General features: G+C 43.6%; 1 protein-coding gene across 3 annotated transcripts; it reads right to left on the bottom strand.

Moving 5' to 3' along the window:
- Positions 1-213: 213 nt before the first annotated feature.
- On the bottom strand, positions 214-26375 carry LOC143180360 (dual specificity tyrosine-phosphorylation-regulated kinase 2). 3 transcript variants are annotated; one of them, XM_076380034.1, is made up of 3 exons: positions 25003-26375; positions 1631-2314; positions 214-389 (listed from the first exon to the last, which is right to left on the bottom strand). In XM_076380034.1, exons 1-3 carry the CDS (start codon positions 26122-26124, stop codon positions 357-359), a joined length of 1839 nt encoding a protein of 612 aa, XP_076236149.1. In that variant the 5' UTR covers positions 26125-26375; the 3' UTR covers positions 214-356. The 3 variants fall into 3 exon arrangements, with proteins under 3 accessions (XP_076236149.1, XP_076236147.1, XP_076236148.1); XM_076380032.1 differs by having other exon boundaries at positions 218-376; XM_076380033.1 differs by lacking the exon at positions 214-389 and adding an exon at positions 390-539.
- Between the last annotated feature and the right edge of the window lie 1107 nt (positions 26376-27482).

Below are 27482 nucleotides of genomic sequence, written 5' to 3'. Positions count from 1 at the left end.
TTCGGCGGCGACGTTCAGCGGCGTGCCGTGTAGATCACAGTAGTATCCGAGGTCGACGACGAGGCCACCCTCTCTCGTCCGACAGGTGGCAATGGGCCGAGGTCGTCGACGAGACGGGGCACAGGTGATCCTTCGGGCAACGGGAAACGAGACCAGCAACGACGGCGACATCGACGACTACGGCCGCGTCCGAAGCGAGAAAGGATGGCCTCGTGCTTCATTTGTATCGTCTGAGGTCTTCGACGATGTCCTTGATACTCCTGATCACGACCTGCCGACTCGATCCGCCTGAGGAACCGTGCGAGCTGTGACTATCGTGCGAGGACCCGTGCGACCCATGGGATCCGCGTGAACCGTTATTGTGCTGCTGTTGCCCCTGCAATTGATGACTGTGCTTGTTGCTCGCCGCTATACTTGACGCAAATTCAGCTGGCCGGTCAGGGCCATCGGACCAATCGGACAAACTCCAATATATACATCGTTTTCGATACCCCGCCGGTCTATCTCTTGTCTCTTCGTCTTTGCTTCGTCCCGTTGCTCTGTTTCAAAGACCGAAAGTGCAAACGGTGAGAAAGAGGCTCAGGTGACGGGCCAACGAGACGGGGGCACAGTGAACTGGAGCGAGGCACAGGGTGGAGTACTTTAGAGAATCAAAATGCAGGAGTCTCTGCATTTCAAACTTTTACACTTGTATTCAGGAAAGTGATACAAGTTTCACAGAATATTAAAAAGCTTGACTACGAACTGGTGCAAAGAATATGGCCAGCAAAGAAATCACTGCTGAAATCGTGTACTTTGATTCACGTATAGAAGAAGACAAAAATTTATGAGGGTTGCTTTTGTTTAGGTTGAATAGAAAGATCGCTATCTCATGTTTAGGTACCCCACTCTGTGATGAAGCGTGAGAAAATGGATGTACGTGACGACAACAAGTAAACAAAGATTGCTGCACAGTGATCAGGCTTTCCTAAAGGTTCAGCGGCACTGAAACTTGTTCAATTTGACAGGAAACTATCGTTAATAAGGTTTCCCGCAAATTAGAAGTTGTGGCTTTGACCGACCAGTCGAATTCACGTCAAGTACGAAGTATAGTATCACTACCATCACCATCACTACTATCATGTCTCAATAAACATCACTACGAATTCATTGTCCAACAATTTTGCCAGTTTAATTCATACTATTCGTCTATTTGGCAACTCTTCTACAATTCAACAACTTCTCAACAACAGAGAGGATCCACTAGCCAATTTCTCATCTCTGCACTCTAGTAAAGTCAGCATCAGCGACACAGAAAGCTGAAGGCCACCTTCTCCTCTCATGTACTCACGTGGGACAACGTGGAGGGAAGACAAATGCAAGAGGAGAAGACAGCCTTCACCAGTCTACGTCGCTAACTTTAGTACATGGAATACTAATCTACAGGAGTATACTCGCTCCACATCACTATTCAATCGAACTTCACCAAGTGCCAACTAGACCAATAATAAGAACCAACCGTAGAGTCCAACTACTGACTACCGACGTCCGTCAGGTTCGTCTTGACGAGGCCAGACTGACCCCCGCGCGAGCGTTGCAGCGCCGAATAAACAGTGAACATACTATGCAAGATGTCGTTCAACTGTTTTACCTTGTAGGAGTTCTCGGTATTGTTGCTCTGCAGGCTGTTGGTCTTGCTGGAGCTTCTGCTGCCCGAGGCGGCGATTCTGAGGCCAGTGGAGGAGGTGGGCGGCGCCGCAGCCGACGAGACCGCTGGCAGCGTGTCGTTCCCAGTCTTCTCCGGCGGCTTTGGTAACCTCCGACGCAGCCAGCCGTGCCTCAGCGCTTTGCTGGGCGTCATCCTCTCCTCTGGGTCCCACTCTAGGCAGCGAGTGATGAAGTCCAGGAAATAGGGGTCGTCGCAGTTCTTCAGCACCCGTCTGAGGTCCTTGGACCCTGGGGCCCCGCGATGTTTGCCCTTCCTCGAGAAACCGCCCGACAGGATGATCGTGCCGTCGGACATGGTCGTCGCGGTGCAATAGCGCGGGTAACCCTTCGAGCTGATGAACTGTCTGGAGCGTTTCGCTGACTCCAGCAGGTGAGGCGGCGGCATGCCCAGTAGCTCGATTATACAGGCCAGCTGGTCCGCCTCGTCTTCGCCTGGCAACAGAGGGAAACCGGTAACCAGCTCCGCGATGATGCAGCCCAGGCTCCACATGTCGATCGGCATGCCGTACTTCGCGCCCAGGATCACCTCTGGCGCGCGATAGAAGCGGCTTTGTATGTAGGTGTAGACGCGCTGGTTCTCGTAGCAGCTCGAGCCGAAGTCTATCACCTGGAACAGAAGGACATTGGAGTTCGTTAGCGAAGGGAGGCTGAGAGGCGAGGGGTTGCACGCGGAGTGAATGAAACCGAGGTACGAGAATCGGTGCGTGTCGTGTTTCTCTATTGCCGTCTCGCGCTGGCGACGTTAATCTGTTGCCGATAAGCTTCATTTCACTGTCGTACATGGTGCTACCGTGTGATCGATAGCTTCGGGTATTTATAGGCGCAAGGGTACTGGATATAGATTAACAAATCCCCTCTTTATCGTTTGTCGTATCGTATAGAGAACACTATTTAGTTGATCATGGAATGGTATAAATTTTTACTTTCCTGATTGTTACAATGTACCAGAGGCAAAGTAGTATCGTTATGAGTCAGGTTTCGACTTCATCGATTTTTTAAATTTCTCGATATTTTTACTGGACTGGGTTGTCACAATTTCATGCAATTGACTATTGTGGCTTTTGGGAAATTGAATTGGTATATTGGGCATTGATTCTATCAAGTTTTTACATGAAAGTATGACACAGGTGTATTTATTGCGCACTTTTCAGCTCGATTTTTCTGGAAAGAAAGTTCGTGATGAGTTGTCGTTTTGACTTAGCATCGGCTGCTTTTCAGTTCAGCCTGACCGTGCCCCACTCCTCTAGACAGTACTGTTTTAACGGTTTCAGGAGATTTTGTGGCACGTTCCTACTGATGGAATAGTATATTATTTGCTGGCTTCAGCCGCATACACAAAATCTCGGATATACAAACGTCGGAAAGCGTATCATGAATAACGTACGTGGTCTGCATGGGACGAAGGTTCCGTATCGTTTACGGCACATTTGGTAAAGGGACGTGACAAAATAATACACTGTTTCGGCAAAAAGCAACTGCTGATAGTGAGACGTTGTTTCGATGATGGAAAGTGGAAACTGAATCGGAATTCATAAACACGTTAAAACTTCGGAGATCTTCGAAATCTAGAAGAAAAGCTCCTTGTTAATGGTTTTGCAATCTCTAAATTCTCATGAACAATTTTACAAACTTTGCAATCTCATTTCGCAAACAGAATTAATATCTGTTTAATGAGATACTTTTACCAGCGATAATAAAGTCGAATCCCTAGGCTTACATGCGATACTCCAGTAAAGCTAAAAATGTATGCACATGTAAGAGCTCTCTTGTTTACCCTAGTTAATTCTAATCGATTTAGGTGCAAAATCGGTTATTAATATTGTACTGTTTTACGGTGTTGAACTTAGAAGATTGTAAATTCTAGATTCCATCTATTCTTAGTTCTAAAATTTGCAACATTTCTTTCTTCGCGAGGTCAGTTTTGGACCATCCCACGCGCAGCATGTGTGCTCGATTAATCTCTAATCTCACGTCGCAAGTTATGAAGATATCAAAGGAGATGGTAGGCTAGAGCAATCGACTAAGGCGGTGGATAATTTTGCGCGATCTCGTATCTGTTTTCTACCGGCCTACTTTAATATTTTGGGTAGCATCGAGTGCCTCACGTGCGGCCAACAGAAACGCCACCTTGGAATTTATCCAGGATTATAGTGGTTCGTCTAGTTATTGGCGAACGAACGTCGACGTGAATTTCAATAAGCTAGAATATTATCGTTCGATGCCTAAGCTGAGACCCTTCGAGTAATGTCTCTTCCCAGCTATAAAAACACAAACGTGCTGCCTCTACTAATATAAAGCAGTCTTTATGATATAATCATTTAATATAGTATCTGAAGAACTTCGACTTAGGTAGAATTCCCGAGCCAATTTTATCTATGAGTAGTTCCTAAATTATGTAAAACTCTTCTACTATTGGTAGATACAGTCTAGACTCGCTTCAGACCTAGGCGAGTGAATTCAACTGAGTCCAAACAGATCTGAGCGGGTTGAAACAAGTCTGAGTGAGTTCGAGTAGATTCGAAAGGGTTGGAGGATGTCCAAATGAATTGGGAGGAGTCACAAGGAATCTAGATAATTCCAGATAATACCAAGTGAGTCCAATCAGGTTGAAAATGGTCCCAGAAAATTAGACCATACCACGGCTATCCCAAAACACTCCAAAATACTCTAAAACCAATTACACTAAATTAACACCTATCGCATGCGACTCAGCCTACCATTTTTCAAGGTTCAACATCTCCATCTTCAACTTGAAATCCACCTGCTCTAGTTAAGGTCACCATAGTATCGATCTCTCACGCTACCTTCTTTTTCCCCACGAAGACGCGTCTGGAAACGCGCGTACAATGTGCTCCAGGGGACACGAGTCTCTCGATCGTGTTCCCCGGGGGATATCCGCGTCACCATAAATAGTACGTGACACAGCTGATCGATTCCGAGAGGTGGGTTGCGCGGTGCGGCGGAAGTCTTCCGGAGGGGCACAGGCAGAGACGTTTTTCGACGGAAGTTGACCCGGAGGGGCGGCCTGGTTCGAAGTAGAAAACACCCGGTTCGGCGTGTCGAGCGAAATGTGGGTCTGCTGTCTCGTTGAGTGATCGTACGTCGCACTCGCGCGCGCCTTCACCGTGAAATTACTTTATGAAACAATGTAAACAACCGTCGAACATCCGGCTGGGCACAATTCGTTGTCGAACAAACTGTGCTCCCGATTCGTTCCTTCCGCGCCCGAAATCGCGGGGAAATTGCGATTACGAAATTGCTATGTTCCAGCAAATTATTCCACATCAATTTTGCCATTCTGACTATTTCAGAATAAAGAACGCAAATTTATGTTGTTGAAAAGGAATGCACTGATAGCAGGTTCTTATCGCATGTTCTTGAATTGGAGAAGAGGAGTTGATGTATGGCCAAAGTCACAGAAATCTACATGTGTACAGTTTATAAAATTATTTATAGTTTTGTATTATATTTTTTAAAATGAAATTTACAGGATCTCTGAGGAAAAAAATAAAAAATCTAGTCTATGACAAAGTGATTTTTTAAGTATTCAGTTTTTTAGGTTGCAAGCCAGTATGCGGTGCACACCTACAAACATTGCACAATGTTTGATATCTCGAAAGTTCAGCGTGTCAATTAATAGATGACCGCAGAATCAGTGTTCAATTAATATTGAATAATAGACTTTAATGTCGATTACTTTTGTTTACATTTGCAATAATACGGAGGTTTACTGCAAGTAGTGTGGGTTTCCTGATCGATTGTGGATTTATGTTTCCTATTGTTCCTGCCGATTGTTATGATTCTATCTTCTATTTGCATATACACGGCCACTTCCCTTACCGCTGAAACTAGCAACTTCCCGTTTACCTCTCATATCTCTACTTTATATAACACATATCAAAGGTCATTCTCCTTAATAATTCTTCATTAACAATCCAATCATTTCACAAAGCTCCAAAAAAAAAGAAGAAAAAAAGAAAACCTCTACACCCCAATTACTCAACAGATCTAGATTCATTAACATCATTTCCTCTTCTGGAATTTCAACACACACCTCTCTATCCACAATTCAAAAACATCCTGTGCCTCTGCATAAAGCACCGCGGACCGTAAATTACGGAACAACCGTGAAACTCTTTTCGTTAATTACCGTATCACCAGATCGTAGCCTCCATCCCTTCCTTCCGCGCTGCGCGAATTTATTCTTCGGCCACGACCCGTAATTACGCCCGAGTCTGTCGCGAATAATTACCAAAGCTCGCAGAGCCACGCAGCGGGTGCGTCTGCCAGTCGGAAAGGGGTCAGGAACCATCATCCGTGGCTCTAGACTTGTTTTATCGTGCCCTGCGAAATGAGGTGCGCCAGAGTAGGGGAGGAAATGTTTATTCGCGGTTTCCCTTTCATTCCTCTGCGGGAACGGCGATAAAAAGAAGCTCATTCCCCTAATTGGAACGGCTGTTTAGCTTCCGAGGTAACAGGTGGTGGCAGTGCGCGCTACTTATTCACGCGAACTCACCGAGGAGAGCCTCAAGAAAATCTGTCGTTCGAAACTCGCCCCAGGAGCTGTTGTTATCGTCACTGCGTCGCGTCGACGCGAATAGGACGACTTATCGGCCAGCCATGCGGAATTATGTCCAATACCGTTTCGGGAGCTGTCGAATAGCGTGTCGAGCCGGCGCACCAGAATTGTTTTCAATATTTCATCGACGAAAAGTATGTACACAGCGGAGGGAGAAGGAGAGAGGCGCGTGCGCTCAATATCCGTTTCATCGTTACGGTTGGTTGTTTCAACTATCGGTGTAACGCAAGCTCTTCCACTATGGTGAAAAATTGGAAAATGAAATTCGACGGCGATTTGTTTCGAAAAGCGTTGAAATCGTTCCCCCAGGTGGATATGATCCGCAACTTGGACAATATTGACTTGGAAACCGTAGCCCCAAGGATTGCACCCATGGCAATGTGTTTCCCACGAATTTCCCTGATCAAATGAACGTAATGGATTTCGGGAAATTAGGGGTTGTTAAATAAAGTTCGACTGATACTCGATATCAGTTTGGGATATTTGAAAAAACAGTGATTTTTCGAATGGAAACGGCTTGAACTTCGATAATAGAACATAATCATTTCAATTATTTTCTACAATTCTACAATTCTACAATTTTTTAACTTAATTATCGCGTATAAAGTTTCTACATTTTCATGGTTTCGAGGTAGAGTAACAGACGGTTTTTTCTCGGAAAAGGGATTGACAACTAAAATTCGTCGGCGCCGTTAGCAAATTCTCGCCAGTTAACGGAACACTGTTCAGTAACACGATTAAACGGATTCTCGACGGTACAATGGGGAAAGGTATCGGCAGGGGCAACGCGTGGAGCGACAGCATTTAAAGGGAGTGCAATTAAGGCAGTGTATGCCTTTGACGTATCCGTAATCAACGGTGTGAACGAAAACGTGACCACTCTGTTCGTCGAATTTCTATTTTCTTAGGAACCTGACGGTGTCTATTTTAATATTGAATTTAGAAACTTTCTACTCGAGCGAAATTGTCTGAAAATTGTTAAATTAATTCCTCCCGTAAAACTGTCTTTATTTAACACAATTTGTTTTTAAACTCTGGATAATTGTAGAATACGTTTCTACCATTTAGTTAAAAGATATAAGGTTTTAATTCGTCTGCAGGTGAAATGCTCTGTTCCTGAAGGGTGGAATTGGACCAGGGTAAAGTAATAATTCGTATCGAATTTGTAACTTCGATTAGTTGTTTGTGAAATGTTCGAAGTATCAGTGGAGATCCAAAGACTGGAAAAGAGATTGCAGAAGACTAGAATTTTAATAAAGGTCACGGTTCCGCGGCAGGTCCTCGGGTCACCGAACATTCTAACCACGTTGTGACGAGCGGAAGTTAAAACGAACGACGAGAATCGATATTACAATTGAAACGTGTGATTACTGAGTTAATAAGACGACTCAATTCACCTTGGCGTGGCTAGCTAAAAAGAAATTTCGTTTAAATAGAAACAGGTTACGTAATATCCAAGTAGTTCGATAGAAGCAGGGCTTGAAACTATCCTGATTGACGTGTATTTATACAATGTTACAAGGCAACCCAAGACGCAAAAGAGAGCACACCTCATAATTGGTCGTAACAGGAAGAACAGGTAGATTGAACGTTTCCATGGGCAACTATTCTACCACCTGTAATTAATATGTATTGGCTGGATGAGTATTAAGGAGCTTCAGCTTTCTTAGTTTTAACAAGTATAATATAGGAAATTGTTCCTTGTTCGTGTATCCTTCTTTGAATAAATTGATCACAGCGATTAAGTAACAGCAAATTTATGATTCTAGATATTTGTTACAGAAGACACTCGTGAGGATAAAAGACTCTTAAGTCCCTCTAAAGGTGCAATTGAAAATGATATACGAGGTAAGAAACCTGACACAGGCGATCCTGTATTCATAGAATATTGCATAGTCGAGAAACTTGTGGAACACCAAACAAGTGAATTGAAACACGTGTGACCTGGTGCATGCAATTTAGGTCCCATGAGATTCTATAGCAATCACTTGGGGTCCGTAAAACTAAATTCTAGTTGAAGGTAGACTATGGAACTGTATTGAATTTCTGAAGTACCTATGCCTACTACAAATTATGTTGAAGTCAATGTAGACAATATGAGACTCGCAAGATTACTCAGAATCCATAGGATTTGGTATAGAGGACTTGTAGGATTCTATACATAAGACCTAGAGAAACCCTGTAACCCTAGAGGATTCCTAGCTTTGGATTCAACTACAGAATCTGAGAGAGTCGGAATACTGATCTCAAACAAGATCGTAAAAAATTATAGTAATAATAATAAAATCAACTCTATCTTTATCTACTCTTCTACCTATTCCATTTACCTACCCTTAGCATACTAAGGTGAGGTCACTCAGGATTCGTTTCGAAACAATCGTCCTGTTGCACAGCTGAGTGATCCACTTTATTGTCGAATCGTTGTCCCCAGGGGCCATAACCACAGGGACCTCTGAGTCACCGTCGCGTCAGTGACTGCAGGGAAAGTCAAAGTGGTTATCTCGGTCCTGATTGCTGCTTCTGAATTGACTGTACGATCGATAAACAGTTCCCTGAAATATGTAGCGCGATAGGATCTAGCTGCCTCATTATTCTGAAGAGCTGTATACTGCAGAAATTGGGCGAAAACATTAATGCCCCGAGTGCTTAAAGTAGTTGCACGCACTTCATGCTACCTGAACGTATGGTAGTCGCAGCTACATGGTGTGTAAAGTGGTCTTTTAGTTTGATCTTTTTCATGTGCTATACCCACTACCTGGAAACTTTATTCTTAAATAGTAATATGCTAACTGGTTGCACTCGTTATGTGTTCATTCGACTTGATAATTTCTAAATGTGAAACTCATTTGACCCCAACCAATATCATCTATTATGTCACTCATAACAGGAAACATTAGAGTGCTATTTCCACAGAGGCTCAATGATCTTACGTTTTTTTGGAACTATTTTTTCCTTTTTCTATCTTTTGTCTCTAAAGAGGTAAATAAATTCCTAGAGCATCAACCAATTTTAGAAAAGCTTTTAAAGATTTCCAAACTCCCAATTAATTGAAAAAAAAATTCTTTAGACCATCGTCATAAAATTTTCAGAAGAGATAAGACCTTTCCCGAAAGATGCAACTGGAATACTTTCCTTTAAAGTAATAAATTTTGAACTTCCACGTGATCCTTATCCGTTCATTCTCACGCGACGCGAACAATAACATGAGTCAGCTAAGCGAGCTCACTTTGCTGTAAAATCGTGGCGAGGCACCGTCAAATTGGTCACGGGCACCAACGACGAGTTATTGTCAAGGTCGGCCATTACATCTGACCGGAAATACTTCAGCTGCCACGTCCCCATGGTTCGTCGATGCTTCATCTTCGGGAAACAATCGACGCTCTCATATACGGTACATCGAGGCGAGCATCGGGTCTACCATAGAATTTTAATATCTCTCTCTGCATTATATTCATATTAGAAGGATGAGGAGCGTCGAGGGCGATTGAGTCGCGTGCAGCAATAATAAACAGCGAAGGTCTGAACCGAGCGTAAATAAAATAACTGTGAAATTAATTGCAAGTGCGAGTGCTTAATTCCCTGGAGGGGTAGAAACACCCGGACATGCTTTCGAGAAAATAGTTTAGTGGAAAGTTGGACACTTAACCGGAACTCCTACTCTGGACGCCTTGCCAGAAACGTTTAATGGACAGGGAAAACTTTAACGAAGGAAAATATTATTGCATTACTCTTTGATTGACAGTTCGGATTATCCGAAATGCGTTAAAACTAGCGTTTATGTTCTAGTTGAACTTTTCCTTAAGAGCGACACGAACTTTCGAAGAGTTAATAATCACAGTACTTGATTAATCTGAGTATCAATATTTGTCACAGTGGTGATTCTTGAGCTGCTTTTCTCCTGCTTCCCTAGCCTCTCCAAAACATAAGCTGATAAAAAGAAATTAAAATACACAAAATGCTGTGCCTGTTCTTCGCGATCCATGAGGACTAGTGACAGAAAATTGCAATCAGAAACTCTCCATGGGAGGCAAATAACTCCCACAGAGCAATGGTAGAAACGAAAACAGGGTGGGGAATGTAAACAGTGGGTAGGATCACGTTTCCGAAATATTTTTGCGTAACGCGGCGAAACGGGAACTACCTGGGCAAACCGGTGTTTGCGTGAACGTAAAATGGAAGTATCAATATTTAACGAGCCGTAAACAGAGTTGTGAACGACGGACGGCTGCTCTTGACGGCGGCCAACCGGATATTGTTGGATATACAGATTGTTTCCGTTGTCAGTTTGCTCTATTTTTCCCCCCTCCCGTACGGCCTGCGCGGCCACTCTTTCCACCCCCGCCTATCGTTAGGATCGATGTTTCAATATGCACGCGCAAGGGAACAATGATTGGAACTAGAAATCGCATTCGAGGAATAGGGGTAGAGGAAATAGGGGCAGGTGGAAGAGAAAAAGGGAGGGGAAAGGAAAACAGAAAGCGTTGCAATTGAAAAGCATCCGCGACGTAAAACGTGCCTCGAGTATCAATTACATTCGCGTCTTCTGTAGTTAAGCAGTTAACGTTATTTACCGACCGTGCCCGCGGTCGGCCAGTAATCACGATAATTAACGGAGGGTAAGAGCATCGAGAGACTCGCTGTAAATATTAAGTCGCGGAAATGCAACTCGAACGGCGCCGACGTACTCCGTAAATAACGTTCCCTTCGACGCGTTGACGTTTATTGCACGCAATCTTTCTCCGTAAGTGATTCTTGCAAAGTGACTGTCCCCGAGAGCTGAGGATGGCCTGGGCATTAAGCTCGGGCCAAGAAGCGCCTCGAAAAGCGCATTCGTTCGCTGCTCGCTCAAGGATATCGATGATGCATCGTTCAGGTATGCCTCGGGTTCCAACCTGGAGTCCGCGAGAAACGATCCGCCCTCGAGAGTTCCGGCCTGCTCGGACGGGTTGAAGCAGGTTGGAACGACTCCAAGTCAGTCAAAGTGGATTGAAGAGAGTTAGAGGGAGTTAGAGGAAAACCCAAGTTGGAGAGGCTCTGCGGAGCACAAATGGCGCGGGGCACTTTCGCGAACCGCGAGGGTTGATTAAATAATCAAGAACTGGCTGGAGAGAATGAAGGATCGTGCAAAATCTGAAAGGAAGCATGAGCATTGTTCCTTGTGCGCTACTCAATGAAGTACCTTACAACTCCGTTTATTGAAATACCTATTTCTGGTTATCAGATAAAACGGCATCACGTTTTTGAAAATGCGAGTTCAATAGTTCTACCATAAAATCACAAATACATACTGCACTATATTTATCGATGAAGTTTGGATAACAGAAGCTCACTAACTCTCCCCTACCAGCATCTACTTAGTATCGATAATACGAGCTGACGTCTGGAAAACTGAAGCACGCTATAACAATATACGTTCAAATACTTGAGACTTCACTTGCAGTTCAGATAATAACAACTCAGCCATGAGCTTTTGTATTTGGAAACCACGTATTACCACATTCGTACAGAATAACGCTAGAGATAATCCGAGTTCTGTTATATATCACCAAGTTCCAACTATCGCATCGGGACAATATCAATTCACTTTTCACACCACGAAACGCTCGTAATAACGCAACAAGCAACGACTGCGCTCGGCTTCCTACGTAACCATTGAAATCTTCATGCTCGACGAGTGGCTAATTAACGAAATTCCATAACTTACGGCGTGGAATCCGGGTACGATAACAGGTTGGTAAGCGGCCGACAATAATGAATTATTAACCGTCGTCGTTGGTACGATTTCACCCGGACTTTCGTCCCAGGTTCTCTAGGAAGTGCTTCCTCGGAACTTCTTCGTAACCCCACCCCTTCTCGTCGTCTCGTTTCCTCTCAATTACGAAAATTCCGCGGCGAAGTGCATAAATTGTCGGTTCCGTGGCAGATTCGAGGCTTCCCGCTGTCGTCCTGTCCTACTTCGCCTAACTCGATCGGGAAGTCGCGATTAATTTAAAAATTCATCGCGATATTTCCAGGTCGGAAGTGCAGCCCGAGAAAAGGGGAACTGGAAAATTACTTGTTGTGCACAGCGTTCCAAAAGGGCTCTCTGACCACCACAAATTATACGAATAGCATTCCTTTCCAAATAAGGGACCACAAGAATATAGGAAATCACTCGTACCTAAACTGCGTAAATAATTGAAAATGATCAAAATCTTTTTTCGCGGCTAGAGAATCGTTTCAGACCACTGTGGGTTATTGCAACTTCCTCAAGTAAGGCTGCCCCGTGGAATTTATGAACCAGTAACCGCCACCCGGGGAATTAGCTGGTCGATGAAATTGTCCTCATTGTCGTGGTCATTGTCCTAGAGCGCGGAGCCTTTTTCGAGCGTTCCTTGTTTTCCTGCTACGGAGAACAGAGCCGTGGTACGCGGTTTCCCAATTAATTTTCCATCATGCCTCGACGTAATTTTGTTCACCCCTTCCCCTATTCTCGTTAGTCACGCGACGTTGCACTAGACGCACGATTAGCTTCTACGTCATCCTGAAGACGGCCTTCCTCCCTCCTTTTTGTTCCGTCCAGACGGCCCTGCCGTTTCTTCCCTCCTACTGAGGGGGATGAAAGAATCGTTGCATAACTCCAACAAAGCAATACTGCGTGCACTGGACAGGATGGATAAGTGGCTATGGTAGCAGGTTTATCGAACAGGCGGTTGCGGCTGGATGGCGACGCTGGCTCTCCCTTATCTCTGCAACCGGAAGCCGCGAAAATTGGAGGAAGTTGAGGGCTCCGGACGGTGAAAATGTTACCGAGTGAAACGCGTCTTCATCGCGGGACTAGCTAATGCTTGGCATTCTGAACCTTGTTCTTAGTAGAGCGGAGAATTAGGAACAGTTTCTACGAATGTTGCTCCGATTTTCTGTGGTGGACGGCAATTCGCGTGAGTGGCAGAGGGAAACTTCTTTTGAGGTAGGATCCTTGAAATATTGCAGTGAGGCTGAAACGCAGGACGACGTTCAGCTTTCAGCAGGCCTTCGGAGCGGAAGTTGCGAAATAATCGAGATAACTGGTTTGGAACCACAGATCGGCTGTTGTCCTTTCTTACATCTGCGTGTGAAATGAGGAAGAATTTGTAGGTATATGAAAAAATTTACAAAATTTGAATATTTAGGTACTGGCCGTTAAAAATTTGAAAAAATAATCGTTAAAAATTTAAAAAGATGACCGTTACAAATTTGAATCAATAACCGTCATAAATTTGAATCAATGACCGTTGAAAATTTGAATAAATAACCGTTCAACATGTGCAAAATTGGTAAAAACGGCAATTAAAAATTTGAATAAAATAACCGTAGTAAATTTGAAAAAATGCCCGTTAAAAATTCGAATTTTTAAAAAGATTTAAAAAACGTTAAAAAGTTAGATGACACGCAAGAGCAGGCAAGTGCAAACAGACGTTTTACCCGTGAAAGAAAATTCCAGCAGCGGGATGTGGTATGTATATGTATAAGCTGGTACGGTATGGTGTGCAGAGAGTCAGCAAAAGGAGGAGCGAGCAATTCGTATCCAGCATGGAAAACCGGTCCAGTCCTCCGTGTCACGGAAGTGCCACAGGCTGGTCTCTGCGGTAACGTCCCGGCTCTAGCGTCGTATGCTCGATTAAAGTATCGAAACAATGAACAGGCTCGATTCATTCAGCGATCGATACCGTTCCGCCAACGTGCAGGATCACTGAAGCGAGGCCGCAGAAAGAACCGAAGAGTCACCGGACAAAAATCGGGTCTAGGGCGACCCTTTCAACGAGAACGAGCTTTACACAATGGCGAATTGTACAGGGTGATTCAGAATCACAGATCCATCGAATAAAGGATGGTACAACGAACATTTTTTATGAAAATGTAGTGAAGTAAAAAAAAGTTTTGAACTTTTCATTATGAGAAAACTGTCATGCACTGATTATTTCAAGAGTCCCTAGAGAAACTTCTATAAGGTTTATTGCTTCCGTAGAGTTTTAAATAATGAATTAATGAAACTCTACCGCCTGCACTACTCAATTTCTTCCAGCAATGGAAATGAAATCTTCCTTTGTTTTCAAATAAATTGATATCTAACGAGTGAAGAGATAATGATTTCACCACACTAGCCGAGAATTAAAATACATAGCAAGAAGTTGATACTTCGGAAGCTACTACAGTTAACCAGTTTTATAGATATCTTATCGCAGATATATCTGAATCATTCTCCAATAATCTTAAACTATGTGCTTCCTGAACATATTTCATAAAAACTGCGCGGCGAAACGTTGGTAAATAATTTATCTGTGGAAACAATGAGGGCAGAGGCAATAAGTGTCCTGATATTGCATCGAAAACAAAACAGGACGTGGAACAATCGTATATAATAAATACGACTGATGTTTCGACTCGTAAATAAACGATAAATTGTTTCGATAATAAGTTCAATTCAAATTTCCTTGTGCCGTGAGATCAGTTGTCCAGCAACGTAACCAACTGAACGTGGAAAAAGGAAGAAATGAATGTACGTCGATTTATTGAAATTCTACAAATAGAAGTAACGAAACAACGCGCGCAACGATACGGTTCGTTTCGAAAATTCCACGTATTGGTAAACGCATCGCTGAACTTTTCCCAGTAAATCTTCTCATCGCATTTTTAACGATAACACGCCATTGTTCGGCTCGATCGAAAAACCAGTCGGCGTAGATTCGTTAAGATGCTAACTGTAAAAATTGACCGTAAAAAATAAATGCGAAACCACGTGTAACGCGTTTACGTGACCACTTTGCGTCCTGATTTAAGCGCCACCGAAGCGGTATCATTCGTCTAACTACGCCTCAAGTGGGCGCAGCTCAATTAGCCTCGGAACAATGAAGAGAGTTCGGCTACCAGTCGACGATCGAAAACGTTCAACGTAACGATATAGAGGCGCGTGGCTACTTATTGAATCTTAAGTTACATCTTAGTCGGGGGACGGACAACTTAATGGCTTTTAAATTGCACGATGCCTGGAACAATTAGGGGTTCCTGGGTCTCCAGTTGCTTCTGGAGAATGAATCGAACGTGGGAGTCCAGAAGATGAATCGTTAAGTGTTGAACTGGAGGCACGTGCTGTGACAATTTTGGCGTCGCATGATTTAATTCGGTGGACTTACATTATTAGAATATTTTAATGAGAATCTTCTAGTTCTCCAAGGTTTTCAAATTCCAGTATCAGATATTCTTCAATCTCTCAAAGTTTCTCAAATTCTTCAGATTTCCCAAGTGTCAAATATCAGGTATCAAGTTTCAAGTTTAAGAAGGTAATATAGAATAACTAAAATATCATGTTTGTACTCCGAAAGTCGATACCACCCGTCCACAAAGACTGACCCCCAACTTTCTCCTAAACTTGAAAGTACATAATGTACTAGAGCGCAGCAAATACTGTAGCAACACATTCATCGTGATCCAAAGAATTCAGCAATAGAACTGAAGTAGACTTCATCCACCTACATACTCGAAAACACAGCAACATTGTAAAAGCCCACAACACCAAAGAACTGCAGGAAAACAAACCCGCGTAAGCCAAAGAACTTCCTCGAAGTACGTAATTCCACGTTATCTAATGTAAACACACGGAACAACCTTAGTGAACCCTTAGATAAAGATCCAAGTTGAAACAAACACCCTCCCTTATCTCACCTTATCACAGGGAGGGCTGATCCTCCGACCCTGCGTTACCTGGACACTCTTTGTCGATCTTTTGTGAGCTTTTAAGATATTAGGGGCTTCGCCGAGAGATAAAGTTGTTTGAGTAGGTGATCCCCTGATTATTCGGAACGGCGTGGTGAAACCAGGACAGCCGAATTAATTTTCAGCGAACGCGCCGCTGAGCCCTCAGCGAAAAAGTTTTAATCACCGAAATGAAGGAACCTGGCGGGGCTAACAAATTTCCTAGGAAAAGGCGGTCTCGAAACGGCGCTGCCACGAGCAGCGGCGCAGCAATTTTGCGTTCACGCTTTCGCCCATTTTTCCATTAACGACGCGAGTAAATATCGAGGTTGCTTCCGTACAGTTCGTCACTCGAACAGAACGGCTGTGGCGCGAGCCTGCACATATTGGGTTGATGCGTAACTTCGTACCGCCTCACTTCTCCCATTTTTCTCCTCGGTGGAATTGGTGGTATTCATGCATCGAAATATGTTATTTTATAGCATCACGTTCCTCTTATACATACGTGTTGTTGGATTTATTAAATTACTGGTACGTTTTTTTATATAGAGATCAGAAATGAGAGTGTCGAGTCGAAAAAGGAGAATATTTCTGACAGTGGGGGAAAATGTTTGAGTCTAAAAGACACCCCAGAAATGGCTTTCCCATTTCAGAGACAGAATTTTTTACTCAATACCTGTGCTCGCCGCGGTCGTCCATCAAACTTTAATGGAGACAGAACATACCACACCATGGGAATCCTCATCAAACATTTGCACCATTTCCAAGTTATCCTCTGGGTTATAGAATTTCCCCTATAAGTCAATAATGGTGACTTCTTTGGTGGGCTTTTTCTATTACATACAAAAGCAGATATTGAAAATGTTATTTTTTCTCAGCTTGATATCCCATCATTAGTAATCTCCATAAATCACGTTCTAAACTTAATGAATCCAACAAAGACACGTATGTATATCATAAACGTGATACCATAAAATAACATTTCCGAGTATAAATATAAAAACTGATATCGAAAAAAGGGAGAAGCGACGCAGCACAAACTTATGCATCAACTGAGTGTGTAGGAACGCATGAGTCGCGAGTACAGCTTAAGAAGCACTACTACTAACAAGATCTGTTCCCGATGGGAACAGTGAGGCTAGAATGACAGTATCCCGAAACGAGCATGCTAGTCTCCTTTACTTTCTTCCGCTATTTTTACCTATTAGAGTCCACTGACCTGCGCACACATGTTCTCCCTCTGTCTCTCTCTTCCTCGGATACTGTAACAAACCGTAAAACGGAGTACCGGTATACCATCATTACCGTACTCATTAAGCGTTCAATAAGAAACCCTATAAAATGAGTAGGATTAAAATTCATTCATTCCGATTTAATTGGTATTATAGTATACCTTTTGCTTGTATCGTTTCACCATGCTTCTTTTGGATATTCTTTCTAATCGACCATTCTCCAGAAGGGATTTTTATCATCTTTATCCACCTTTTTTTTATATTAAATCGAAGGATACGTAACGGTAAAATATAATGGAATTCCCAGGAAGAGATCGCGGAACAATCGTATCTTTTCGTTGAGGTTGCGATGCGCCCGATTAGTGACGTAAATTTCCGATAAACTAGAATCGTGGATCAGAGCCGTGGCTATCGACGCAACGAGCTATTAATAGGTGAACAGAGAAACCTATTCGTTCCCTATTTTTACGACCGAGCTCCCCGCTAATCCGTGTGTCTTCGTAGCTTCGAGCCTCCTTCCTGCACCTCTTCGCCAATTACATTTAGGCCGCGCCACGTTTAAGTATATTTATCCTGTTTTCCGCATAATTACGGCTACCGCTATTTAAAACGCTTCGTAGTAGAATGTCCCAGAATGAAACCGCCCGGAAGTAAGTAGAACAGACTCTTCCTACCTTCGTCACGTGTAGCTTACGCGTGATAACTGCAGGTCGATTTAAAAACTCGTTTTCCTCCTGAAATTGCTTCGTTTCTCTGGTAATCCCATATAATGTGAGGCCAATATTTTGATCTTTAATGAAATTTTAAATGAAGCCTCTATTTATGAGAAATTTATTGACTTTTAATAATAGCAGTTAAGGTAACTGCGCCTATACTCTACACACAAGGATCAATTTCGATCGTTTTGAGTGCCCACTACGTTTTTTCCCAAGAGGTAAAATTCATTACAATTAGATTACACGAAAGTTTTATATAATAGGCAATCAAGGGGTCTCCTGACCCGCGGCCCACGCCCCTGACCCTTTCTTTTCCTTTTTTTCCTTCTCTCTAATCTCTTTTTCCCACTTCCTTAACTCCTAGCCTCTTATTTCCAGTAGGTACTCCACGAAACTCAGCTTTCGAAAGTAGCTATTCATAATCTACTCCTTTTCCTTTAACCTCCCCTTCCAGAGCCCCTTAGTTTCCAGTCCCTTCTTATTCCCAGTATTCTAACAAACTCCTCTACCTCGAAAACTAGCTATCAGCAATCTGTCTCGTTTCCGCCTGCACGAATTGAGTGGCAATAACCCCGAGGCAGCATCCTCGAGCGAAACTAAGTCGCAGCATTGCTCGAGCATTGTTCCCGCATGGCCGCCTCCCCCAAAACTTCCTTTCCAAGAACGACTTCCCGAACAGTACCTGGCGAAACCTTCAAGCAGCCTTCGACCCTTTATTTCACTCGACATTGTCACGGTAAACTTGGCGGCTGAATGGGGCAACGCTGAGCGAAGGAAACTTTTCGTCAGCGAAAATACGACAGGAAACAAGGACCGTGAAGAAGGAGCAAAGAGCACGGCGAAGAGGATCGGCTCTCGTCCTGCGTATCGGAAGAAGGGAAAGGCTGTCGTAGAAACGAATTCAAAAATAGATCTTGGGGAGCGACCGCGTGTGCTTATATTTAGGCTGAGAAGTGAAGATGTACAATGTGGGAGTAATGCTTAAAGAGAGGAAAGCTACTGGGACGCGACTGAAGAAACGACAGATTATTCTACTTGTGGATGATTGAACTGACGAATGATTCGATGTGTTCTCCCCTTGTATTTTTATCCTGTATCGTACTTGATTAGCTGAGAGCTAATAGGAGCAATTACTCTTTACCATAGCCCATGATTGCATAGAATAAACACATTGCATTCGAAAGAAATATATTTCTGAAGGTATCCCTAGATATGGCAGTTGTTAAGGCGTCTTCTCCCACGACACGAAGCCTAAAATTGACTCATTTAAACGCGTGCTCGTATCGCTATCAACTTACTCCCGTGTACACTTCGTATCGGTGCTGTACAGCTCGTACACACGCAGAGGGGCAAGCTGTGCGCGACAGTATGGCAATATCCGTGGAGTAACTGCGAGTAATAGGTACTTATAGCTCGTATCGAATTCATGAACCCTTACCAAGAGTCGATTTAATAACATTACGATTAATTGACCGTCTCCCGATGTAAATTCCCGCCCCGAGCTTTTAATCTAATCATTAGTACGGTTTCAATTATCTCGTGTGTACACAGATACTTCCGGCTAGACTGTTCTTAGAGATTATAATAATCTATGACGCGATTCCTCTGTCAAAAATTCATAGCATATTCCACTGACTTCGAATACGTATTAGAGAAATCTGATTGAAGACTACAGAAACCCTGCAATATCTAAGAGTTCCACCAGTTAAATATATACTTTCTCTTGTATTTTAATTGTGTGATTGAAATTTAATTATTGGATGCAATGCTAAATGTATAATAAGAGCGTGGAAAGTACCGATAATCAGTTCAAGCAGTAGATAAAATCAAAGATCAAGAAAAAAGGAAGAAGGATGTCGATGGTCCAAAAAGAGTATCCACACTTTCGACGTTTAGTTGGTCGTTGGAATATTTGCCAGTTCGTCGATGCGGCAACCACTTACGCGTCAATACCACCGATTCTCTAACTACGGTTAATGGACACTTGGATGAGGCCTCACTCAATTCTCACCTCCCTTTATCGAGATTGGTATCCGAAGCGGCAATACGATTATTAATTGGCCGTCTCCAGCTCTGTCGAGGTTCGAGTCCACTGCAATCGACGACGTCTAGAGAAGCACCTTTCCTCCCTTTCACTGTGCTGTCGATAAATACCAAAACAACCAGCTGGATGCCAACTTCTTTCTTTAGTACTTATTACAAAAGAAGGAAGAAGACAATTCTCTTGAACTCTCTCGATATTTTCAGAAAATATTTGGATATAGGAAGCGTCGATTACTATAAATTGAATAGCTATAAAAATTGCTGGAGTAAAAAAATAGAAATCTTTTTACGAATGTCGACTACACGTAATCCTAGATATTATCTTCCATTTTTACTACTCTGTTTTCTATTGCAACAGTCAACATGAAAGTATAACAGAGGGTCTATCAATTTGAGTGTACCAAAATCTTGATGCAACTTTGCTACCATACGTTTTATCCGCAGATCAGAAATTACAAAACTGAGTCCATGTTTGGAAGTGTTCCCATCTGATACGAAAGAAGAACCAGGAAGAAAATCACTTTGCAGATTCGATGTTTTTCATCCACTTAACTCTAAGACCTGCTTATTATACTCTACCTTATGCTAGTATCGCATCAACCCAAGGCCATCTAATTGTAAGATTATTAAAAGTACTCTCGATAATTTCTACTAATGGGTAACGGTAGTCAGCGACTTAGAACCAGTTTTCCTCGGGTGATTCCAGAATGCGCAATAATCGGTCCTATTTTCATCGATCAACAGGATAGCAAAGGTACGCAGACACTCACCTTACAGGGAAGCCCGACGGTGGGAATGAACTCGTTCAGTGTGACTTCCTGCGCTTTTATCGAAACGAAACGACTCGCGCAGAAAACTCTGGCTTGATCTTGTTACCCTCGCGGGCTACGTGAACTGGAAACTGAATCATTCGTATTTTTCACGACAACGACAAATAAAAGTTCTACAATCCACAACGAAATATTCTCTCGAGAATCGGTTCTTAGTTTTATCCCGCTAATTAAATTTGTGGCCGAGAGGCAAAGAAACATAGGTCACGTATTTTTATTTTCAATATACGCTCGTCCACGAAGGTAAAGGATCATTAAATTGAGACCGAAAAATTGTCGATTTTTGAATTGCTGTAACTTATCGACAAAAAATCGTACGCCAGTTCACCTAGTCTCATTTTAAAAGGTGATATCTTTAATTAATGATGAATAAAAATCTAGCAGCGAGAGCAATTCCGTCAAATTAACGGGTACTTGATATCTTAATTTAGCTTGACGAAAAGCAACGACGGAGTGTGTATTACGACCCGATACATAATATTAGAGGATAGTTGTAAAACCTGATTCACGATACCTACATCATCACCATACGCTAGAAATTGCGAGCATGTGAGTTCTTAAAGACTCGACACTTCGAACAAATCGCCATAAACTTCAACTTCCTGCGGGACGAAACATACATAGCCCATAGTATTTTCTCGTTAGTTATGCTTCCTTTCTGCATTCGTATCGTCTAATTTACGGGCGCTGCAACGAGGTTCGTTTGAAGCTCGATTACTACCGCGAAGGCTCTATGAGGACTCCTCACGGAGTTTCGTCTTTCCTTATTTTTTTCCACGGGGCAGCACGGGGTCGAGAAGAGAAATCGAGGCGATAAGTCACGGAGATCGAGAACAATGGAATGCTAACTGGGAACATAATTACGTAAAATGAGATATCCTATGCAGCCTTGAGGATTCCTCGTTATGGGAAGTCAATGAATATTCGTGCGATAAGACAGCACTCGAGAGAAGCACTGAACGTGTTTAAATATTAGGAAAGTCAAATTGAAGAAGCGAAACGGTCAAATGTTCTCCCGTAAGTTAAATATTTGTAACTCGAACGCGACGATGCTTGTATAATATTCTATAACAATTAGCGATGAGCTAGCAATCACTTCGAATATACACAGAACGTTTCGTAAAATTTAAGTATAACTCCAAAAGTATATCGGGAACATTAAAATAATAAAAATAATAGAAATAGATAATTCTAATAAAATTAAAATAAAAATTTCAAATCTAGATGTGGTTATACATTTTTTATTTTCAAGGATCCTAATTGCTCCAAGACTTTATAAAGACCTTGCACAAAATTTCTAATTGCAAGACTCCCACCATGATAAGATACCTATTACATTACACTCATTAAAAGTTGGTTAGGCGACCTTTTACAAACTTCGAACATCTAACTTCAAGTAAGTGATAATGCACTTCAAAATTAAATTTCTTGGAACCTTACAAAGAATGAAATTATTAAATAACCTTTAACAATAGCGGCATTCACAGAACGCTTGAGAAGTTTTCTAGACACCTGGATATCGTTCCACCTTCGAGGAATGCCGCCTCGAATTATTCGAATATATTGAATCTTTTATATCGCGAGAGCAAGAGACGAATTGAATGGCAACAAGTTCAGCGTGAATATTATATCTCGAAGAAATTCGACTTATTTCCCTGCATTCATCTTCGATTCACACTTCACTGATCGCGATACCTCGCCTGATCGCCTAGCAATCTCCGCCCAACCCTTCTGCCTTCCTCCCTCGTCGCAGCCTTATTCAAAACATCTGATAACAGTCCGAGCTCGATCTGCATGGTTGAAGAGGTATCGGCACGACTGATGAATATTATTACCGTCGAGTAACGCGAAGATCATATCGCGAGCGCGATCGAGTTTATGCAGCCTCTGCAGTTCATTAAACCAATTTAATCCCGATCATGTTATCAATTGGAACGAAAATGAGAAATTGATTTATTGGAAGATTAATATGGGGTTACGATTGGAACGCTAGCGTAGAATGAATTGTTCGAGATAAACTGTTTAGAAAGTGGATAGTCTCATAATTAGTAGTACATACATAGTTGAAGCACATTGTTCACTTGCCTACAAACAATGACAGAACTAAAAAATTTGCTGCTTTTTTAGTTAGTCGTGTCTATAGAAAGAATGGTTCTTGCACTAAATGACGATAGGATCTCATTTCTCTAGAGACTGTAATTTTTTAGTTACGTCACTGTTACAAAAATACGTATGTAATAATGGACTCAGTAAGAGTGTAGAAAAAACTTCAACTACTAATGTAGTAAAAACGTGGATAAATTTAGCATGTTGAATGCCACGTGGGCTATCGATGACCCGCCCTTGGCTTTCCACTCGGGTTGTTTTAATAACTTCGTATAAAAAAAATGTAACAACGTGGCCCACGCGGTCTGAGTAGAAAGTCACGTTAAATTCACGAGGAACTCGATGTGTTAAAATAGCTACCCAGCAGCTATACATGTAGCATACTGACGTAGTCCACACAGAGTAGTATAATAGTCTCACAGTAGCACAAAAATCAAGAGGCTATGGAATGATAGTAAAGTAGATATACAGCTACAGAATAATGACGTGAAAGCTCTGTAGTTGTAGCGTGATAACGAAACACTCGTACAGTTGTGTAGACAGAAACTAATATAAGAGCACCACAGCGAAACAGTACTTGTATAAATCTACTCACGATATTAGCACTTGCAATATACACAAGAGTAGGTAATATAACCACACTGTCCCACAGTATATTCCCTCCCATGTGACACCGCCAAAAGTCGCGATACAACTAAGCCAGACCACGCCGCGACAACCGCATACCCCCCTCAGTAACAAAGGCCCTTCCCAAATTTTTCCCCATTCACTGATTCGCCTCGCCCAAACCAATCACCGCAAGAATACCAAAATCCAAGACTCTATTTGCTCTTACTACACATACCCCTCCTGTCATCATTCACTACGCAGTACCGATCAATATACCTTTACTAGCAGCCAGAGTCTATACCTCAATAAATGCATATACTTGTACAATATGTGTAATAATTCTATATTAAATAAGAAATATATTCTCACCGAAAAGTCGAAAGGCTACCTAAGGGGTAAAACATTCATTGGTCTATAATTTGACACGCATCTGCCGGTGAAGTGGTCATCTCGATGTCAATAATTCGAGCCAATAATAGCCCACGTTAGCGGTATATGAAAGCAACGAAACTGTGCACGGTCGACCTCGCAAGGTCGCGGAGCGGCTTCGGTCGAAAGTTCAACGGTGGTGCTTGTAAACTCTATAGACCGCAGAGGGCGAGATAATACGACGCCGGCCGCATGGACGTGCATCGTTCCCCAGAGTTTACTGCGGAGGACAAGGACACTTGGTACGCGCGATTGCATTTGTCAATACGCTAATCTTCTCGCATTGTTGTGGTTCCGCGGTGCCTCGATATTCGCGTGGCCACGTGTGCGCGCGCACCAGACCTGTGTGCGTGTTGATATAAACACGAAACCTCTGTGTTTCGCCGTGCCACCCGCGTCTGCACACGAACAGCGTTGCACATTTATATAGAAACGTATCGCGAGCACGCGAGCCAGCTTGTCGCGCTTATTCCGCTTATACCTTGCGGTATTTGGGCTAACGACGGGTTTGTTGGTCTGTCGAGAGATTCTGGTTAATCACGAAACGACCGTGCTGAAATAAAAATTCTATCCGCGGGGAACGTATTGGATGTTGCCACGAGAGATGACTATTTACGTTTCACGGGCCGACAATTTCAGGAAATGAGACACGATAATGCCGAAATTTAAAGTCGTTTTGTATGAAAATTGATACTTGAGCATGTTTTCAGGGCACGAGGTGCGTAGAAAGTAGCGATAAATGATAGCGATTGGATACAATTGAGAGACCACAAACAACTTTTATCAAATTTCACGACTTTCTCAATTAAAAAACATTGTAGTAGTCAGAGAGACTTGCAACATAGTGAAACCTATACAAAAGACTTTAACCTATTAAACCAGAATTAAAAATGCTAGGCTATTATTTAGTTTTCCAGAAAACCTCAAAGCAAATGCTCTTCCAATTAACCAATCAGCTCGCTACTTGTTTCCCAACCCCCTTCCTCAGGATCTACGCGTAATATCCGCATAAAGTGTCGAATAAAAATCGTCAGACTTACCTTGATGCCACTGCATCCCTGCTGCTTCAAAAGCACGTTCTCTGGCTTCATGTCGCAATGGATGATCTTGTTCTTGTAGAGAGCGTCGAGGCACTGAAGCAGCGAGTGCGCGAACCTCCTCACCAGCTGCATGCTGAAGCCCTGGAACTTGTTCTTCTTGATCAGCTCGTACAGGTTGATGCTGAGCAGCTCGAAGGTGATGCACATGTGGCAACGGAACGTGAACGATTCAAACATGTGAATAATATTCATCGTATTGTCTTTGTCCTGCTCCCGGAGCTTCCTCAATATCCGTATCTCCTCCTGCGCCTGACGGTGGAACCTCTTCTCGTTCCTGACCATCTTCAGGGCTACGTACTCGTGCATCTTGTGATCGTACGCCTTGACCACCTGCCCGAACGAGCCCCTGCCGATCACCCTGAGCACCTCGTACCTGTACGCCACGTGATCGTGAGTGACGTGGATGTAGGAACCCTGGTCGTTGTCATAATCGTCGTTATTCGGCCGACCAATTATACCGGGCCTTTTCTTCGCGTTCGCCCCGATGAAGTATAACTGCGGGTAGTTGAAGATCTCGTGGTGCTCGTACGGCGTCAGCTTGTCCATGTAGAGCTTCATGACCAGGTCTGGCGTGACCGTGATCGTCTTCGGCTTGCCACCGTTGTTGCTGCTCGCGCCGCCCTCCGCGCGACCATTTTTCACCACCAGCGCGGTGCTCGACTGACCGTTCGGCTGTGCGTGCGAGTTGTGACTGGAGCTGTGGCTGGAATTGTGACTGGAGTTGTGGCTCGAGTTGTGACTGGCGTGCGAGCCCAGGCTCAAGTTCAGGCTGTCCGAGTTCCCGGTCAGGCTGAGCAGGCTGTTGTTCGCGCTGGAGCTCAGGCTCGGCAGGTGAGTGCCGACCATGTGGCCAGAATGGGCCAAGTGACTAGGCGACGACTCGCCACCACCAGCGGCGGTGGACTGCTTCAGGGCCCACGCGCTCGCCTTCAACGGTGGCAAATGATTGTTCTCGCTCGACATGATGTACGTCTGGGTCGAGATTGCGCTCGCGGGTACGAACGGGTTCGGTCTTGACAGGGGCATCTCGATCGTGCTTGCTGATAATGTTAAGCTAGTCATTTGTGTCCATTTGACGACGATTTAGAAATATTGTAGCGGGTAGCTTCCTTGCTAAACTTTCCACTTTCGTCCAGGGAATTACGCTCTGGAATTTCCTGGCATCTTCGTGGATCACTAGTCGGTAATATAGAAAACAGATCGCGACTATCCTCAGCGTCTTCTCGCACTTCCTGTGTCTAAATTTTCTAATGAGTTACAATGTATTGTCGTTTGGATAAAAAACATATTGGTTCGTTGAAGTTTACCGCTAAATTGCGATCCTTATTGCTCGTCCTTAGATCCTCTACAGATCGACGTCGATTTCTAGGAGTGAGAGTTTGGTCGATCCGCCGCTAAGCTGATTCTCGAGTGCTTCCACCAAGCAGTGGCTACTCGTTCTTTAAATAAATTAATCGACTAACGGTTCTAACGCTTTCAGTCTCGTTCTCGTCTCTCTGCTTCGAAATGAGAATGCGTGAAAATGCTTCGTTCACCTATCAGAGTCGAAGTCTCCCGATTCGTGTCAGCGTGTGCTCTCGATGTAGGCTCTCGTGGGAAGCCACCGAGCTTGGATCCTCGAAGAAAAAACGTTGACGCGCGAAGACTCACGCGTGCAGCGTCCGAAGCACGATCGATCGTCGAAAAAATACGTCTGTCGTCGTGGGTGAAAAAAAAGGCTCTCGGTGTAAATGCAGCGGACTAGAAATTGCTCGGCGACAAGTGTCTGGTGTTGTTGCTGTTGGACCGTCGACGTTTCCCTGTTTTCGTTTCTTTTCGGCGGCCCTCGTCGCCACGAGAACGCACCCTTCCACGGTCGAACGAGAAAAATAAGAGGAACTATGAACCCACCGTCTGACGTCACTTCCGACCACGACGCACAGCTGTCTACCCCTCTCGGAATTATTCATCCGACTTGCGTTAATTCCCTTCGTCGCTTGACCCTTCGTCGCTCGTTACCACCGGCGGCCACTGTCTCCACCTCCTCTACCGCATGGAAACGATGCGCTCCTTTTACCTTCGCGCGAGCTTTCGAACGTCGTCTAATTTTATAATCTATCGTGCACGAGGGCAAACGCATCGTGCCGCGAGAGAACTGTCTGCCTCCTAACCGGAGGTTATTGGCACCGGGCCGGCCGAGTTTGACCACTTCGCTCCATCGGTACGCTTCCTTCCCCCGATACCTTCGTCACACATATACAACGCCTCGATGAAAACCACTCTAGTGCATGTGTGCGTGTGTATCTACGTTTCAACCTCAGCTTGCACGTAGACGACGAATTCACCTCACTCGAGGCACAGCAATCGACCAGCACAGCACACGATTCGAATCGTACGAGTCGTCGCGAAGGTACTTCGTTCCCGAACGCGTCCTCAAACGC

The sequence above is a fragment of the Calliopsis andreniformis genome, chromosome 6, assembly GCF_051401765.1.
Source record: "Calliopsis andreniformis isolate RMS-2024a chromosome 6, iyCalAndr_principal, whole genome shotgun sequence".
Taxonomy (NCBI): Eukaryota; Metazoa; Arthropoda; class Insecta; order Hymenoptera; family Andrenidae; genus Calliopsis; species Calliopsis andreniformis.
Note: the sequence above shows the minus strand (reverse complement) of the source record. Positions and strands in the feature narration are given on the sequence as shown.